Genomic DNA, 18184 nt, shown 5'->3' on the forward strand with positions numbered 1-18184 from the left:
TAGCGCATTGGGTACGAGCTCGTCTCAACTTTCGCGGAGGCGAGTTCGAATCCCAGCACGCACCTTTTACTTTTATAAGTAGTATATAATAAGTTAATGTGCGTTTAGGTTATTAAAGTATCACTTGCTTCAACGGTGAAGGAAAACATCGTGAGGAAACCTGCATGCTGAGAGTTCCACATTATGTTCCCAAAGGTGTGTTAAGTCCACCAATCCGCACTGGGCCAGCGTGGTGGACTACGGCCTTACCCCTACTCATTGTGGTAGGAGACCCGTGCTCTTTGGTGGGCCGGTAATGGGTTAATATGATGATGAATATTAGTAAGGGTTATTATCACTTAAAAACGAATAGAAAAATATACAAAATACAATTTTCACAATTGTCTCTAAAGTGACAGATCTAAAAGTAGTGGAGGTTCTGTGTGGATCAGGATGGTACCTACTATTATTTGGACCGGCAGGGTGATTTCGTATCTCGCGACAGGCTTGCGACAGTCGTAAATCTTGCAGTCACTGCTGTCAAACGTCACTTTTCCATACAGTTAATAAACAGAAGTGACGTTTGACAGCAGTGATTACAAGATTTACGCTATACGCGTAATAACTCTGCCGGATTCGGAGATTTGTAAACACCCAAAATAGCACCAATTAATTTATAGCAAACCGCAATTTATCGCGATTTCAAACTGCTCAAAATTCCATACTTACATAAGTGGCAGTGTTAGAATCAGTGGCAGGGAAAAACTGCAGTTTGTTCGCTTGTATCTATTTTCTTAAAAAAACCAAGTCTTGTCAGACAACGCAAGTGCGTTCTAATTGTTTAATTAAGTAACAAAATTCACATCCAAGCTCAATGGCGGACTGCCATCAAAAGCTTCGGCGAATGGGTCTATAATACTAGTTTCAATAGCATTAGAAAAATTTAATTTCACAGGATTAATACTGGTTCTTTTAACATAAGTTCTATTTAATATTGGACTAGAATCAATTTTATTTACATCATTTTGGGGTAAAGCATCAGAGTTGGTGGATTTACATTCTACCCTATTCTGGGGTAAATTTGTAACGCGGTCTTTATATTCTTTATTATGTTGGTTACTGTAATCTGAATTAGTATTGCTATCTCCACAATTTCGGGGTAAAATTGAGCTGGCAGCACTGGTGGCAATTTCATTCTTTGAAAACGGGCTTTTGAAAGCTTTAACTGTGTTACTGGATTTGTTTGTTATATGTATTGTACTCAAAGGAGGCGGTTCGCCGTACATTTTTAATTTGGCGATTTTTTCACTAACCTTTCTTTTCCTTAGTAACGTTTGAGGTGAAAGGTCTTGAGTTTCGGTTTGTTTAAAAGTAGACTCGAAATCTAGACCAGAAAGATTTAAATCCGTAGAATGAACTAGAGGGGACTCGATGAAAACTTTATTTTTGTAGACGTTATAGTCGCTGGTATTTAATCTGTACGGGGAAACGTTTTCAGTGTTGCCACACTTGATATTGTGATAGTTATTTTTCAATAAAACACAGTCGTCTATAAACTTCCGCTTGTCTAAAGTACAAAATTTAGCCGTCAAATCGTCCGCTATCTTTCTAACGGAATCGATTTTTGATATTTTAGTGAAGTATGATAATTCTGTTGCACGGTACTGTGGTATGTTCTTCCTGGTGTTGCCAGCCCGTTTCTGTAAATTAACACACGTCACAATTTGACCAACAACCAAAATATTTTGGAAACCGAATTTTTTAATACCACCCCAGAAATTAACACAGATTATATTTTTATCTTCATCCGTCAGGTACAAGTTTTGGAACGGCTGATTATTCTTTTCGAACTCTTCGGTCTGTGGTTCTATTAAAAATATTAAACCAACTGTATCCACTTCATTGTAATCTGTATTCAAAGACGGGTTTTGAAGGTCTTTTGCAGTGTAGCATTGTCTTTTTAATGTAAGGGCTAAGGTTTTTAGTTTTTCATTTTCTTTTGATTTCGCTCTTCGAAAAACTGATTGTCTGCCTGCTGATATTTGTATCTCTGAGTATCTGAATGTGAAAAAAACATAATTGATAAAGCGGACCAGTGTTGCTCTCTTACTCGCACAGAATGATGATAGCGTATGAGAGAGCGAGAGCAAGTTGAAGACATACAACCATAGAAATAGTACAACATAAACCTACATTGACAAAAGTTGAAAAAACCTGAACTCAAATTTTTTTTTTTTAATATTCATATTTTAACACTATCATTACAGAATACTTAAACCTAATGCGATAGTTACTTATACCTCTTTTTTTGAAATAATCTTAACATTATAATATTTAATTACCTGTAACAAATAACCCACATTGCGATCCTTATGAATTCACTCAGACCGCAACAATACAAATCACATTGCTCTGATATTGGATGGAAGCAGCCTTAACTTTGAGGAATTCCATGGTATATTTTGAAAATAAAACTAATTTGCTGATTAAAGTTGAATAAACCTGTACTCAATTATTTTGTTAAATAATCTATTTGAAAAATTGACAACGACTGCATACTTACAGTACTTCTCAGTTGATTGGATATTTTAGATAAGGAAGCCAGATTAAAACTAATCGTTCGAATCGAAAATTACTTTAAATGCATATTAATGACGCATTTGAAGCCGGAAGTTCTTCCAGTGATAATTCAAATTTTTTGTCTACCTACTTTATATCTTAACATTATCTGTGCCTACAGAAAATACATAATGGTCTGTGTTGAAAAAACAAAATAGTAAGTCAGTTTAGTTATGTCGTTGAAATAAAATAAAAAGTTATGAAGGTTAATTAAGGCCTTTTACCAATCCCTTGGGAACGGTTTTATTTTCCTGGGATAAAAGCCTATGTTACTCCCCTTCAACTAAATCCACGCCAAAAATCAAGTAAATTGGTAGCTTAATTAGGGCGTAAAGGACGGACAAAAAAAACACTTTCACATTTATAATATTAGTACGGATTTGCGAAGAGATTGGGATGGGAACTGTGGTCTCGTTTATCATTACTATGGCCGGCGTCTCTCTATCTAACTCAGGGTAAGGTTTAAATGGGTATTACCATTTCAGTGACACTTGGTTAAAAGCAGTGGCGTGCACTTCATACATGCACAAAAGCACTGCCTGCCCTGCAATTTTTGTATAACTCATAAATACGAAGGATTTTTGCATTTTACGGCATCTTCCTCCTTTATGCATACCCTGGTCGCGACTAATAAAAGGAAACATTACGTACCTAACTGACGTAGGAACAACGTTATAGAGGTCGATCCACGCGCCTTCCGTTAGCATTTCTTGTATGGTTTCATTTGGCTTCCATATTGTAGTCATTGCTGGAACAGAAAATATTATACAGGGGGAAGGCTCTTTACAATTATATCTTTTTTTTTAATCTTTTACAAGTTAGACCTTGACTGTCTAAGATGGTAACGGGCTAACCTGCAATGTGAACGACAGTTATAATAAAGCCATACCACAAGTTACAAGTCGCTTGGCGGTGCCGGAAGGGTGGTAACTACCCTAGCAAAATTCAGAAATTGCATATGTACAAATTGCCTCTGCTGGGGACCCAGGCGGGGTATTTTTTATCACTTGCAATATGCAATTTTTTTGGTCAAAGAGACCATTGTCTTTAAAAAGACTAACCCTACCCCAGATGGACAGACGGACAGACTCACAAAAAAGTCACACGAAGGTTCTGTTATGTAGTGCAGAACGGTAAAAGTACCTTTAGTGACTCCTCCAGTGTCCACATCAGCAATTCTGACCTTCATCAGCGGAACCACATTCCTGGGCGTGTCAAAACCTCGCTTCTTCACTAGCTCCTGAAATTTGTCCTGCAATGCCTGGACGAGTTTGTCCTTCTGTCTCAAAGTGTGTTGCTGAAGGAGGTGAGCCTGCGAGCTTGTGAGGTTCGCCTGTTGAAAAGAGTAAGTAAAACTTAGAACACACACTGCAACACTGTGACAATACCAGAACGCATTAGAAATCCTCATATTAATAAATAGGTAAATATACTACGAAAATACACACATCGCCATCTGGCCCCAAAGTAAGCGTAGCTTGTGTGATGGGTACTAAGATAGCTGATGACTATTTTTATGAACAATATACATAAATACTTAAATTGAAAATTCATTTAATCAAGTAGGCCTAATATAAGCACTTTTGAAACGTCAAGTCTGTCTGTTTATAGTGACTATAACCGCCGGTTCGAAAGGCAGATTCTACCGAGAAGAAGCCGGCAAGAAAGTCAGCAGTTGCAATTTACATTTTAACATTCATTTTTCTATCTTGTGAGAGATGAAAACGGAGCTGGATGCTTCCAAGCAACCTTGTCATTAAGAAATTCATCAATTGTATAGTAACCTCGCTGCAATAAATGTGTTTTAACACATTATTTAAACTTATGCATTGGTAGGTCCAAAATTACCTTAGGAATCATATTATAAAAGCGTATACTCAATTATATACACTTATAATATACGAATAAACACCCAGACACTGAAAAACTGTCCAGTTGTGGGAATCGAACCGACAGCCTTGACTCAGAAAGCAGAGTCGCTGCCCAGTGCGCCAATCGGCCGTCAAAGCAACACAGCTTTACGATGGCGAAAGGAATAATTAATAACGACTACTAAAACACAGGCTAGACGTTTTAACAGTTTGTTTTTAAACTAGACTAGGCTTAGAATTAATTGCAAATGACAGACCTAGCAGAAGCCCCCATGTTGACTGGTATTATACAACGTGTAAATGAAAACCAAAATAATAATTCAAGAGCTTTAGAGGTACATTATTTACTGTCTCTGAGACTCATCTGTGAAACCGAAAACTATGGAGGGTAGAGGTAAGGAGAGTCATCTGTGTATATGAAAAAGTGTCGTCAAAATGTATTAAATTAGGATGGCGCCACATTTGCATCAGGGTAACTCTTAAAAGAAGTGCCAAATATAAATACCGTACTATTTACTGTTTACGAAATAAAATCACTTTAAACGCACGTTTGGTTATAATAAATCTGTAAGGTTATATTTACCACAATATTTGGTACAACGTAAGTTGTTGAAATTCTCAATAATTAACTACTTTAGTCGATAATGACATTAAATTTTTTAACTCGGCATACTTCAATTCATCTACGATTGCTACATTCATACCATACCCTGTGCATCCACCAGCGCCATTGTGGAGGATTTTTGAACTGTTATTTAGCGCAACAACTGGACACTTTTTCAACTTTTCTCCCATATAAGATGACTCTCCTTACCTCTACCCTCCATACCGAAAACCTAATAGTTTTTGAGTTAGCCACTGCTTTTGTTTTTACTGAAAGAAATCAGATACAGCCCTAACATCACATGCAAAATTGAAATCATGTAACGCGTATCTCTTCATTAGGTACTCGTCGCGTAGCGTAGGTACTATGCTCGTGTCGGCCTTTCATCAAAATTCAAAATTCAAAAAAAAAATTCAAAATTCATTTATTTCAAGTAGGCCTAATACAAGCACTTTTGAAACGTCAAGTCTGTCCGTGTGTAGTGACTCTACCACCGGTTCGGAAGGCAGATTCTACCGAGAAGAAGCCGGCAAGAAACTCAGCAGTTGCTCTTTTCCAACATCAAAAATTTACATTTTATATTTTAACATTCATTTTTCTATCTTGTGAGAGATGAAAGCGGAGCCGGATGCTTCCAAGCAACCTTGTCATTAAGAAACTCATCAATTGTATAATAACCTCGCTGTAATAAATGTGTTTTAACACATTCTTTAAACTTATGCATTGGTAGGTCCAAAATTACCTTAGGAATCATATTATAAAAGCGTATACTCAATCCCACAAATGACTTCTGCACCTTTCGCAGACGATATGCAGATGTCACTAATTTATGACCATTTCTTGTAAGTCGACTGTTTATATCCACTAATATGTTGTCTTACAAATACTATATTGTTATAAATGTATTGTGAGGCTACCGTAAGTATACCAATTTCTTTAAATTTTTCACGGAGGGATTCACGTGATTTAAGTTTATATATTGACCGTACAGCTCTTTTCTGCAATATGAATATAGTTTCAATATCAGCAGCTTTGCCCCATAATAAGATCCCGTAAGACATCACACTATGAAAGTACGCGAAGTAAACAAGTCTTGCTGTTTCTACGTCAGTAATCTGTCTAATTTTCCTGACGGCGTAGGCAGCCGTATAGCCGTAGGTATCTATATGGGTACCCCACTGAAGCTTACAATCCAAGGTCATGCCCAGAAAAACTGTGGAATCTTCCATTTTTAGTGATTCTCCATTTATTATTATATTTTTATTAACTTTCTTTACATTTGGTAAAATAAATTCCACACACTTAGTTTTTTTTGCATTTAAAAGTAAATTATTGACAGTAAACCAGTGCGACACATGCGACATAGCACGGCTTACATCGTCAGAGTTTTCTCTACCTCTATCAGTTTTAAAAATTAGAGATGTATCATCAGCAAACAGTACAATGTCACAGGTTTCACTGACATGGTGTGGTAGATCATTTATATACGCCAAAAATAGAAAGGGACCCAAGATTGAACCCTGTGGGACACCCATTGACGTAGCCGACCCCTGCGACTTAATGTCTTTTATGCAAACCCTTTGGGTTCTGTCACTGAGATAAGAGGCAACCAAATTTAGTGCAACGTTTTTGATACCATAATGGGCTAGTTTAAGAAGCAAGGTTTTATGATCAACACAATCGAATGCTTTGGATAGATCACAAAAAACATCAATGGCATTCTGCGAACGTTCCCAGGCATCGTACACATGTTTTAAAAGTTTAGCGCCTGCATCCGTGGTGCTACGACCTTTAGTAAAACCGTACTGCTCCGGATGTAGTAAGTTATTTACATTGAAGTTCCATCCTCAATAGGGTTGTCAGAAGTAAACACTAAGGATGTTTATATTATATACTTATGCATCCTTTAATATTATTTCGTAATTCTGTTACACGTTGTATATCAATATCTATAAATAAAGTTACACTATATCTATCTTAATATATATAAATCTCCTGTCACGATGTTTGTCCGCGATGGACTCCTAAACTACTTAACCGATTTTAAATTAAATTGGCACACCGTGAGCAGTCTGGTCCAACTTAAGAGATACCACCAATTTTCATTTGTACCTATAACCCATGTTTAATGCAAATAAATAAATTATTATCATTTAAATACAGAGCGACACTTCGCAAGGTCAATAATAGATACGCCCACAACTCACTCTGAACTCCTCACGATCTCTGCTCTTCTTCATCAGCCTTGATATTTGCGAGCCGCTCTCCATCGCTATATCTTCTAAACATTGCCCTTCAGAGTCCTGAGATTCCTAGTAAATATTATATCTAATTATTATTATTAAATGGCCTTAGGAGTTTAAGATAGAAGCAGACGTTACTTTGCGGAATTCCATGATATACAATGAACTACTAGCTTATTTAAACACCTGTTCAACTTAAAGTCCTTCTGAAGATGACCGGAGGGTGTCAGCGAAACGTATGCAGATAATACATTGAGATGGTTGCAGTAGGAAGCGACCATGCTTTGCATGAGTCTAAGGCTGTGGTTTCGATTCCCATAACTGGAAAATGTTAATATTTTTTGTTTTCAGTACAGCATGTAAGCTACATGCGCAAAATGTACTAGATGACCAAAACCCCCGAATTTAAATATGGTGTAAATTATTCTACTAGTCAAGCCCCTTTATTCGATATCATTGAGGGAGTTGTGAGAAAATATATAACTCGCCATTTCGTGGCGGCGGCCATCTTGGACCGATTTTCATCAAACATAGCTAAGAAAACTCCCGAATAATTCATCTTTCAAACAAAGAAAACAACATCAAAATCGGTTCATCCGTTGGGGAAATATGATGCCACAGACATACACACACACCAAAACGTCAAACTTATAAAACCTATACTTTTTGCGCCGGGGGTTAAAAAGAAGATATACAGCTTGTATATAGGGAACTGTAGAAGTTGCGGGCGTTTAGCTTGTTCAATAAAGAGTTTAAAGTCATATAAATACCTGATCAGAGAACCTCTCCAATTCCTCGTACAGCTTCTCCATTTGGATCTGGCGTTCAGTTTCGTACTTCATCTGGTATATGTGTTCCAAACGTTCAGAGCGCGTCACTGGAACCACATTCATATGTGTCAAGTTATATATTTATGTGACGTGTATGTGTACATAAACTATTAGCGGTCCCTCGCGACTTAGTCCGCGGATAAGTCAACCTTAAAATATAGACATACTAGCTGTTGCTCGCGACTTCGTCGGCGTTTGATTTTGTTTTTTGATGTGGCATTAAAGATAGATAAATTCTTTATGGCACACAATTAAGGGATAAAGATAATATGAATTGAAAACATAAATATAAGAAGAATAAAAATGCGCAAAGGCGGTCTTATCGCTTTAAGCGATCTCCTCCAGACAACTCTTAATGAAAGAAGAAAAGGAGTATGGAAATTTAGTTGTAGTTCTAAAAAAAATTAAAGGTCTCAGTATCGCTAAGCTTTAAATGAGGGGTTTGCTGCTGTCCGCTTAGGAGCTGTCCTTTATCTGCAACCACAGTTTGGGCAAAATTAAACACATATTATAACCTCTATAGTACAAAAATAATTATTTAAATCGGTTATAATTTGTCGGAATTATGGTGTAAAATCGTCAAACACCTTTATCCCCTCTCCCAAAGGAACCGAGGTTAATGTCGGGATAAAAAGTATCCTATATTACTTCTAACACTTCCAAGAATTTGTGTACAAAGTTTCATGAGAATCGGTTAATTAGTTTTTGCGTGAAAGCGTAACAAACAAAAGGAAAAATACCCTCTGTTTTGAAACATTCATACATTTTGCCGGTTGATTGGCGCAGTGGGCAGCGACCCTGCTTTCTGAGGGTCGTGGGTTCGATTCCCACAACTGGAAAATGTTTGTGTGATGAACATGAATGTTTTTCAGTGTCTGGGTGTTTATCTGTATATTATAAGTATTTATGTGTATTATATTCATAAAAAAAATATTCATCTTATATGCTATCTTAGTACCCATAACACAGCCTACCCTTACTTTGGGGCTAGATGGCGATGTGTGTATTGTCGTAGTATATTTATTCATTTATTTATATATTTATTCTTCATTGTTGCTAATCCACGGTCACGGTCCTGCAATCATCTCTTTCAAGTAAACAAACAAACAAACTCTTCAGCTTTTTATTTAATGTGTTTAAGATTAGGCTTCGATTAACTAGGGGGGTAACTAGCCACGGCCCAACCCTCCCACCTACAAATTGCCCGTGCTGGGAATCGAATCCGGGTCCTCCTACTCAAATTCACAGCGCTCACCGTTGCGCCAGTGAGGTCGTCATAAGTTGAAATTTTAAACTTATTAATATACTTACAAGTGCTGCCATCTGGAAACTTCTCAATATACAAAGGCGGGTACACTCTTGTGACTAGTGTTCTCAGGTGCGATATTTTCCCGCCCTCCGGCTTGACAGCTGACAGGCGGGTCAAGATGGCGCCGTTGCCATGGAAACCGAGGCGCGCGTCCCACTTCGCGCGCCGTGTTGAGTTGCCGGCTATTTTCAAGCGTACTGAAGATGTGTCCTTTAAAGTAAAAGTATAAATGGACGATTTTAGACATAATATACACAGGGAGCGGCTTCGTAGGCAGGGGCGTGCACTTCATACGTGCACATTAGCACTGCCTTGAATATTTGTGTATTTCTCGTATAGGAGGACAATTCTTTTATTTTATACTATGTACCCGCTTTATGTTACCCTGATCAAAAACCCTATGAACGCCACTGTTTGTAGGAAGTTCCTTGCATGTCCTGCGAAGTATTGCTCTGTTTATAGGCTAACTAACGTACAGGCGGGCCAACTGTTTCGTCTGTCATTTTTCATTATTATAAAAAAAAAACTACTTAAACTATGGCCACCTTCCTACTCCACCGCCTGAGCAGCGACATAGGACCATACAACGTGTAAATGAAAACAATGAATGAGGTATATTATTGAATTAAATATTTAAATTTTGAATTTGATTTTAATTTGAATTTTGGAACCGAAAACCTAATAGTTTTTGAGTAACCCACTGCCATAGTTTTTACTGAAAGAAATCAGATATAGCCCTAACATCACATGTAAAATTAAAATCAAATGACTGCCACTTTATTAGGTACGCGGTAGATGCTATGCGCGTGTCGGTCTTTTATCTTCAACAGGGTTGTCATAAGTAAATGCTTAGAAAGTTTTGAATTCACTTGTATGGAAAAATAAATATGCTTTTTCACATTTCCGATTTTTACAGGGTGATTCCTCGTGGCTATACGTATACTTCCTTATAACGGTGAAGGAAAACATCGTGAGGAAACCTGCGTGCGTGAGAGTTCTACGTAATGTTCTCAAAGGTGTATGGAGTCCACCAATCCGCACTGGGCCAGCGTGGTGGACTACGGCAACACCTTCTTATTATTGGAACCCGTTCCCTGTAGTGGCCCACTAATGGGTTGATATGATGATGACGATGATACCGGGATTCCCTCCAGGGTTTTCAGGCAATGAAAATCCACTCAGAAGAGATAAACACTCACCTCCCAAGGCGCGATCCCCTGTTCACAATTCAACAGTTCAGCACCATGTACCGCCAGTTTCGTTCCAACACGAATCTTGCCGTCGCGCACTAAGCCGTCGATCATTCTGTCTGTAGACGCTTTTACGGTATACCACCCGTCTGTCAAGAGCAGTTCTATGTTCTGCATTTCATTTGTAACACTGGAAAAATTATATTTTTATTTAGTAATAATTTAGCCCTCCATTGTAAATGAGAACGAATTATTGAACTTATTTAATGCAACGAATGTTAGTAGTGTTTCAAATTTATTTAATTTAAAATCATAATAATCAGAATTCAAAGTTTATTTATTTCAAGTAGGCCTAGTTTATAAGCACTTTTGTAACGTCAAGTCAGTCTGTTTGCAGTGACTCTACCACCGGTTCGGAAGGCAGATTCCACTGACAAGAGCCGGCAAGATACTCAGCAGATTGCTCTTTTCCAACATCATTTTATAGTTTAACAATCTTCAGAGCAATCTTTTCTTTCTGTTTTCTGAGAGATTTCCTTGCTTTAGGTTCAGGATAGGACCACATCACACTACCTATCGTATTATAATATGAGGCATTACAGGTATGAATTTCGAGGTGAGATATATGCCGCTTGCCTGCTGGCGGTGGGACTGCATTATAAGGTGCGGTATCTCGTCCAGAAGGCAGTGTAATTATTCACCTACCCGCTTAAATTGTATATATTTGTTAAACATATGAGGATTGTGCAATGCAACCTACTGATCCAATTCATGAATTTTAGGAATTCTCAAATTATCCCTACCCGCCACCGGTACCGGCTATCGGTATTGAACCCAGGACCGTGGATTTTGGAACTCCGTGCAAAAGACATATACCAGGACTTCGAGCAGTTGAATGATGATGATGATAAATTGATACAACAACTCTTCAGTGTTCTAAGTGTTTGTGAATACTCAAACACTTAAAAACACTCAATCGTTATCGTTAGGAGTTTCTTGCTAAGTAAGGATAGTCAAAAAATCATACTGCATGCATTCTATTACGTACCTCAATACATTAACACCATCCACAAATAGACCAGCCACAACCAGAATCATCCTTTTAGTAGACACTTCATCTTTCTCTAGAATCTTCCGCAAAGCCGGCCTTTCTACATTATAAAGCTCCCTCTGGTACCTATATTTCAACTGTTCCAATACATTTTTAACGCTACAGACATTTTTCATAGCTTTAGGAAACCGAATTTCGTATGAAATAAGCTTCCAAATGATCAGCTTTAAATGATTTTCAATCCAACCTTCAGGAATGATTCTTTTGTTCACAGAATCTGTGAATAACTTTTTTATTTTATCTGTCATCCATCGTTCACTATTTATGTCATTTCTATTGGATGTAAACTCAAAATCTAGTAGTGTATCAAATTTAAAATTTAAGATGTGAGGATCTACATTATGAATGTTTTCTGATTTGTCTATTTCAATTATGTCTTTTAAAAAGTACTTTTTAATTTTCTTATAATCTTCATCAAAGTTATACAGGTTATTTGTATACATTTTTTCTATACTTTTACTAATGATAGGTGCAACGAATTTTTTGGTTATTATTGGTGTTTCAAATTTCTTTCTTTTCGTTGCTTTAGGATAGGACAATATCGGACTACCAGATCTTTTGCTTTTTCGTGTCTCATTTTTAACAAAATCTTCTGTATAAACGACTTCTTCGAAGTCTCTTATTATCTCTGTATTAAAATCTTCTAAAACGATATTTTCAGAAATATTATCATCTTGATTCCATTTTGAATCAGTACTAGCATTCATAGATTTGTCTAAATCATTTAATATAATTCTACAATTCTTCAAAGATTTTTCAGAATCAATGGTAAGGTGTTGATTTGTTTGAATTCCAAAATTACTAGATGATTTCTTGTCATTGGGATTTAATTTCGAAGGTTTTTGAGAAAGTTCTTTTTTTAAATCATCATCTATATTTTGAAATACTTGCTTACTTTTTAAAAGTGCTTCTTCTGATATTTTAACCTTTTTGTTACTTGCTGTATGAAATCCTATAAAACTGTGTTGACTTTTAATTGGAAGTTCAGTTTTATTTTCACTGATCTCTCTACTTATTTTATTAACTTCACAATCTATATCCATATTTTCAAATATCCTTTTTGATTCCGCAAGAGCAGAAATTAGTGCTGAATCTTTGTTATCCGTTAAGTCTAGACATATAGCATTCCCAGATCTGTTAGTTATTGGATAAGGGTGATGTTTTTTCAATTTATCGACATTGTCATTACTATGTTCTACGTCTACTATATCAATACCTTGAACACTTTTTTCTGACTTTTTAGGAATTTCCTGTATTTGTTTTCCTTCAAAGTCTGCCGTATTAAATCCCTGATATAAATCTTTCTCAGCACAATTACCTATATTATAATGTTGTTTTTTTCTAGATGTATTTTCGTAATCATCACTTAGAACTTTACTTTCACTGTGGTCTTCAATGTCTTGAAAGATTCTTTTCATTTTTGATAACGCTTGGTTAGATATTTTAACCGATTTATTGCTTGCTGTTTTAAATCCCGGACATTTATGATTTTGAGATATTCCTGCGGTGGGATAGGGTAGCTGTGCTTTAAATATATTGTCAATATCATCATTTATTACTTTACTTTTTTCATCAATATCCTGAAAGATCTTTATTGATTTCGCAAGAGCACCTGCGGAAATCCCTACTGGAATATTTCCCGCTGTTTTAAATCCCTGGCATATAGCATTTCCAGATGTATTAACGATTGTGAAAGGTTGCTTATGTGTTAATCGAAATGTGTTGTCGAAATCATTGCATCCATGGTTTGGGTGTTTTTCCTTGCGGTGTTTCATTTCATCTTGAAAGTTTATTTTCATTTTGCACACTGCTTCCTTAGATACTTCATCCGGTATATTATTTCCTATTTTAAATCCTTTACAGATATCATTTTGAGATGTATTAGCGATAGGGTAAGGTCGCTTTTCTTTTGATATATTATCAAATTCATCATTTATAACTTTACTTTCTTTGTGACTTTCAATCATATCAATATCTTGAAAGATCTTTTTTGATTTCGCGAGGGCCCCTGCAGAAATCGCTAGCGGTATGTTGCCTGCAGTTTTGAATCCTTGACAGATATAATGCTGAGATACATCAGTGATGGGATAAGGTTGCTTTTCTTTTAATAAATTTTCGAAATCATTACGTACATGATTATTTACTTCGTGGTCTTTAATATCAATATCTTGAAAGATTTTTTTCGTATTGTCTAATGCATCCTTAGATACATTAACCGATGTTTTAAACTCTCGCAACACAGGTTCCGGTATAATGCTGTCAGCGACCTTGACAGGGATTTTATCTTTTATATTATCACACCCAACATTCGGCGCATTGGTTTCAAAAATAGCTTGTATGGTGCATATGTCTTTACACTTAGCTAATTGTTTTTCAGATATTGGAATAGTTTTATTTACACCATAGTTTATCTTTTTATTATTTTCAGTTTCAATATATTGTAATTTATTTTCTGCTTCAGCTAATGCACTTTCACATATTTTTACACTTGTATTATTTGCAGATTTGTATGCATCACTTGACTGTACAAGTGTATTGGCAGCAGTTGCTTTAAAGACGCAGTCATATATATCTTCATTTTTATCAATATCTTGAAATATTTTTTTACTTTTAGTGAATGCACTATCAGTAATTATTATAGGTTTATTACTAGGAGTCATAAATCCTTTAAATGCATGAGATACTGTTTCAAGGACAGGGTAATAAACATTTTCTTCTAAATCTTCATTATTTTTATTAACATTATTAATATTTTGAAAAATTTTATTCGTTTTTGCTAATGCTTTTTTCGATATTTCAACAGGTTTATTACTTGCAGTTTTAAAACCTTGTAGCAAAGAATTTGGTTCAGAATGACAAACCGGATATAGGGTATTTGCCGAACTCGCAGATGTTAAAAGACCCAAAGTACTTAGGTTTTCTATTCTATGATTTTCCCTTTTATTGGTCAGAGATACACTATTTTCAAAAATAGATTTAATTTTTTGTGAAACAGGTGTGGAAACCTTTATCTGTTTGTTATGAGCTTTCCTATATTTTCCTATGTTATTATATTCTGGACTAATATCTACCTTCGCTTCTGTAGTATAAACATTTAAGGATTTTGATGTTATTTCCATATTCATAATATAACCTGCTATTGGGTGTTGTTTGTTCATATCAGATATTAAGTCTTTATTAAACTCTTCTAAAATATGGTTATCAATTTGTAAATATTTTGTTAAATCTTCACATTTATTATCACTGGCTGTAGCATTGCTTGAAAGTAGAGGAACATCTGTTGTATTTTCTTTTCCTGGAAGTTTAATTTTTTAAATATTAGACATAATATCACAATGATCTTGCTGAAAGTTATCAATACCGTCAAACTTTTTTTTCGGACTAATTTTAAGTATCTCTTCACTTAGGAATACTGTACATGTTATAAAATAAATCACAAGGTTTCAGTAATTTTACATTAAGGAGCTTACCATTTATATATGTTATATTATCATCATCACTGTTACTCATTACAGTATTGATATGAACACTATCGTGTTCGCTAGTATAAGCAATATTATTGCTATTATCTGTAATATTAACAAGGCTCCCTTCTTCAATATTAATAACATTTTCAAAAATATTTTTTGCTTTGCTATATGAATCTGTTGAAATTTGTATAGAATTATTACTAGCTGTTTGAAATCCAACAAACATTGATTTATCTGGAGTTTCTGGGTCACTACCAAATGAATTTCGGAAAGTACATGTCATTGGTAATTCATCCCAATTGTTATAAACATCTTCTTCATCACTGGTGAAAAGCATCTTATCTTCATTAACTGTTACTTTATTATCTGAACACACTACGTGACTAGTTTCAGACTTTCTGTTACAATGCGGTAAGGAGTTAAGAATTGGAATTATCTTCTGATCATCTTTGTCTCTATCGCTCAATACAGCTTCTGCATGTGTATGAATGAATAACTCTCTATTTAAAATTTGAGAATTTATAACCCTCTTTGCAGTTTCATAATCATGCTTCTCTATAATAGGCAATGCTACACTTTCAAATTTCTCAAATGATTCTAATTTAAATATAAGAGGTAATGGTTTGTGTGAATTTACTTTAACTTGGATTTTATTTAGAATTGGACTTTTCGGTTCTTCCACATTAGATTTAGAATTTTTATTAAGTTCATTTTGGCTGTAGTTGTTATTGTCGTCGTCACAGGTATTAAAATTAAAGTTATTGTCAGTAACGAAATTACAAAAGATATCTGTATTTTTAATTGTTGCACCTGTCTTGGGTTCAAAATGTTCAATAGTTTTACTAGCAAAAGTGTTTACTTCTATTGGGGAAAGTTTATTTGCATTATAACAGCAAGAATAAGTTTTTTCAAAAAATTGTGTATTCTGTGTATTTACACTTTTAGTTTCCATAAGATTGTTTTCTTGGATATTGTAATTATCTGTTTCTAATAATTCATAAGAACCACGTTTTTTTTGAATATAAGGATTGTCTTCAATATTTTCTTCAATATTGTCTTTTTGGTCTTTATGACAAAAAGTTATATTAAATTCTTGTGTGGTACCATTCTCAGATATTTTTGCATTTTTATTATCAGACATATTATTATGTTTATGTTGCTGGAGATTATTCCCATCACTGTCTGACTGGCATAAATTATCTTGACTGTTAATTCCACAATAAATTGCCTGTGATGAACTAGTTGCCTGAGCTACATTGCTGAGTTCACTAACTTCAGTTGTATCAATACAATCTTTATGACAGAAAGTAGTTTCAAATTCTTGTGTTATATCCTTTTCCACATCTATAATTGCCTCAGCATCTTCAATTATATTCATCAGTTGTGTGTCCAAATCACATTGTGTTTCAAATTTGTTTATTTGCATTCGTTTTAATGGCTACATTAAAAAACCACAACCATTATTAACCATAAGAGAAAAAAAAAATCTGAATTATATAATCTCTATATAAATAAATAATTAATAGTATCAAAAGACTTTTAGCTGCTGTCAGTTAAAATAGAAGTGAAGCCCAAATGTAATAAAATAAAAATACAACTCTTGGTACTATTTCTAGGTGTGGTGAATTGTAAGCCCAAGAAACTTTTTTTTAGTATTAGTTACTCAAAACAGTAACCAAGCCAGATTGGCGGGGCCACATGCATCAGGTGTAAACCTATGTCTATAAAGGAAAATGCGATGTCCTACTGTCAATTTTATGCATAAAATATTCATCTTTAAAAAGTCATTACGAAGATAAGCAAATAAACCTTGCCCTTTATATTATATTATTTAGCAGCACCCTGTACGAGATAACAAATAATTAATATTATGGAGTGTGCACTGTGCAGGTTTGGTCTATGAGTGTCAACGTGGCCAATATAACATTATGTTACAAGCCTAAGATAACACAGGTGAAATTTTAGCCATGTAAATAAATTATTACAGCCCAGCAAAACTGTAAATAATTATTTGCAGCCAGCTGAAACTGTATATAAATTATTACCCGAAAACTTGGTCTCACGTAGCTGCATAACTTAATTTGCAAAGTTTGAAGAGAACCCATTATGAACAATATTTAAATATCATTATGAATAGAATAAATGAAAAATAATTCTATAATACTACAGTCTGTATATGCAATCCTCTATAGTACTTCCACAAAACGGAAAATAAAATAGCTCATTAACTTACTTCCTCCACAGGAACCATTTGAACAGGTAGAAAATTGGACTTCTTGACGTAATATGGAATACCCCTCGAACTTGGTTTTTTCTTCACGCTATCGGCATGCTGTATAGCTTTTAATTGTTTTGCAATCCCTGATAACACATCTTTAATTTTGTAATTTTCTCCACTACTACTACCTTGATTTTGAGTTTTATACAGTGAAACTGTTCTTTTCGCATTGTGGTTTCTAAGAGCGTTCGAGAAATTGTGAAGAAGATTTTTATCTGCATCCATTTTCAAAGTTCCTTACTGTGTTTTAAAGCGTGAATAATTCATTTTCGTACCAAACAAAGTAATCTTATGATATTCAAACTTCAAATCTGAATTCTGAATCTAAAACATTATACATGAAAACTTCAAAGCTCAACTCACTTAACAATTCGTTTTCTAAACAATAAACGTTCCTTTTCGGGTTTTAAGATAAATCAAAAAAAAAGTTTTTGTGTTCAAATAATAATATTTATTCTCATAAAAGTATATATGGATATTTTAAAGTATTTCATTTGTTACTTTTCGGAAGTCAGTTGCAAATTGCAAACTTATTGCAAATTGCAACTTGCTTCATTCTTGTTTGGTTACATGGCACAAGCGAGTAACGAAGCGTACAGTTATGGGTTCAAAAACACCTAAAAAAAAATTATTTAAAAAACTTTAAAAAAACACCTCAGAAAATGGGGTTCTCATTCATC

General features: G+C 34.9%; 1 protein-coding gene across 1 annotated transcript; it reads right to left on the minus strand.

Annotated features, from left to right (window-relative positions):
- Positions 1 to 272: 272 nt before the first annotated feature.
- LOC120627965 lies at positions 273 to 17760 on the minus strand. Its single transcript, XM_039896103.1, has 10 exons — positions 17460 to 17760; positions 15227 to 16664; positions 11694 to 15051; positions 10655 to 10835; positions 9458 to 9665; positions 8087 to 8193; positions 7281 to 7385; positions 3742 to 3931; positions 3250 to 3346; positions 273 to 2037 (listed from the first exon to the last, which is right to left on the minus strand). The coding sequence occupies exons 1-10, from the start codon at positions 17727 to 17729 to the stop codon at positions 825 to 827; spliced, it is 7167 nt and encodes a 2388-aa protein (XP_039752037.1). The 5' UTR covers positions 17730 to 17760; the 3' UTR covers positions 273 to 824.
- Between the last annotated feature and the right edge of the window lie 424 nt (positions 17761 to 18184).

This window comes from Pararge aegeria, chromosome 12 (genome assembly GCF_905163445.1).
Source record: "Pararge aegeria chromosome 12, ilParAegt1.1, whole genome shotgun sequence".
Classification (NCBI taxonomy): domain Eukaryota; kingdom Metazoa; phylum Arthropoda; class Insecta; order Lepidoptera; family Nymphalidae; genus Pararge; species Pararge aegeria.

What these genes read in the sequence shown, in the direction of transcription:
- LOC120627965 (XM_039896103.1), bottom strand. Translation starts at nt 17,729, where the DNA reads ATGGATGCAGATAAAAATCTTCTTCACAATTTCTCGAACGCTCTTAGA. An exon ending in TAATATAACATATATAAATG is followed by an intron (nt 15,052 to 15,226) that starts GTAAGCTCCTTA and finishes TTAAACTTCCAG; the next exon opens with GAAAAGAAAATACAACAGAT. An exon ending in AGGGGATCGCGCCTTGGGAG is followed by an intron (nt 9,666 to 10,654) that starts GTGAGTGTTTAT and finishes TTTACTTTAAAG; the next exon opens with GACACATCTTCAGTACGCTT.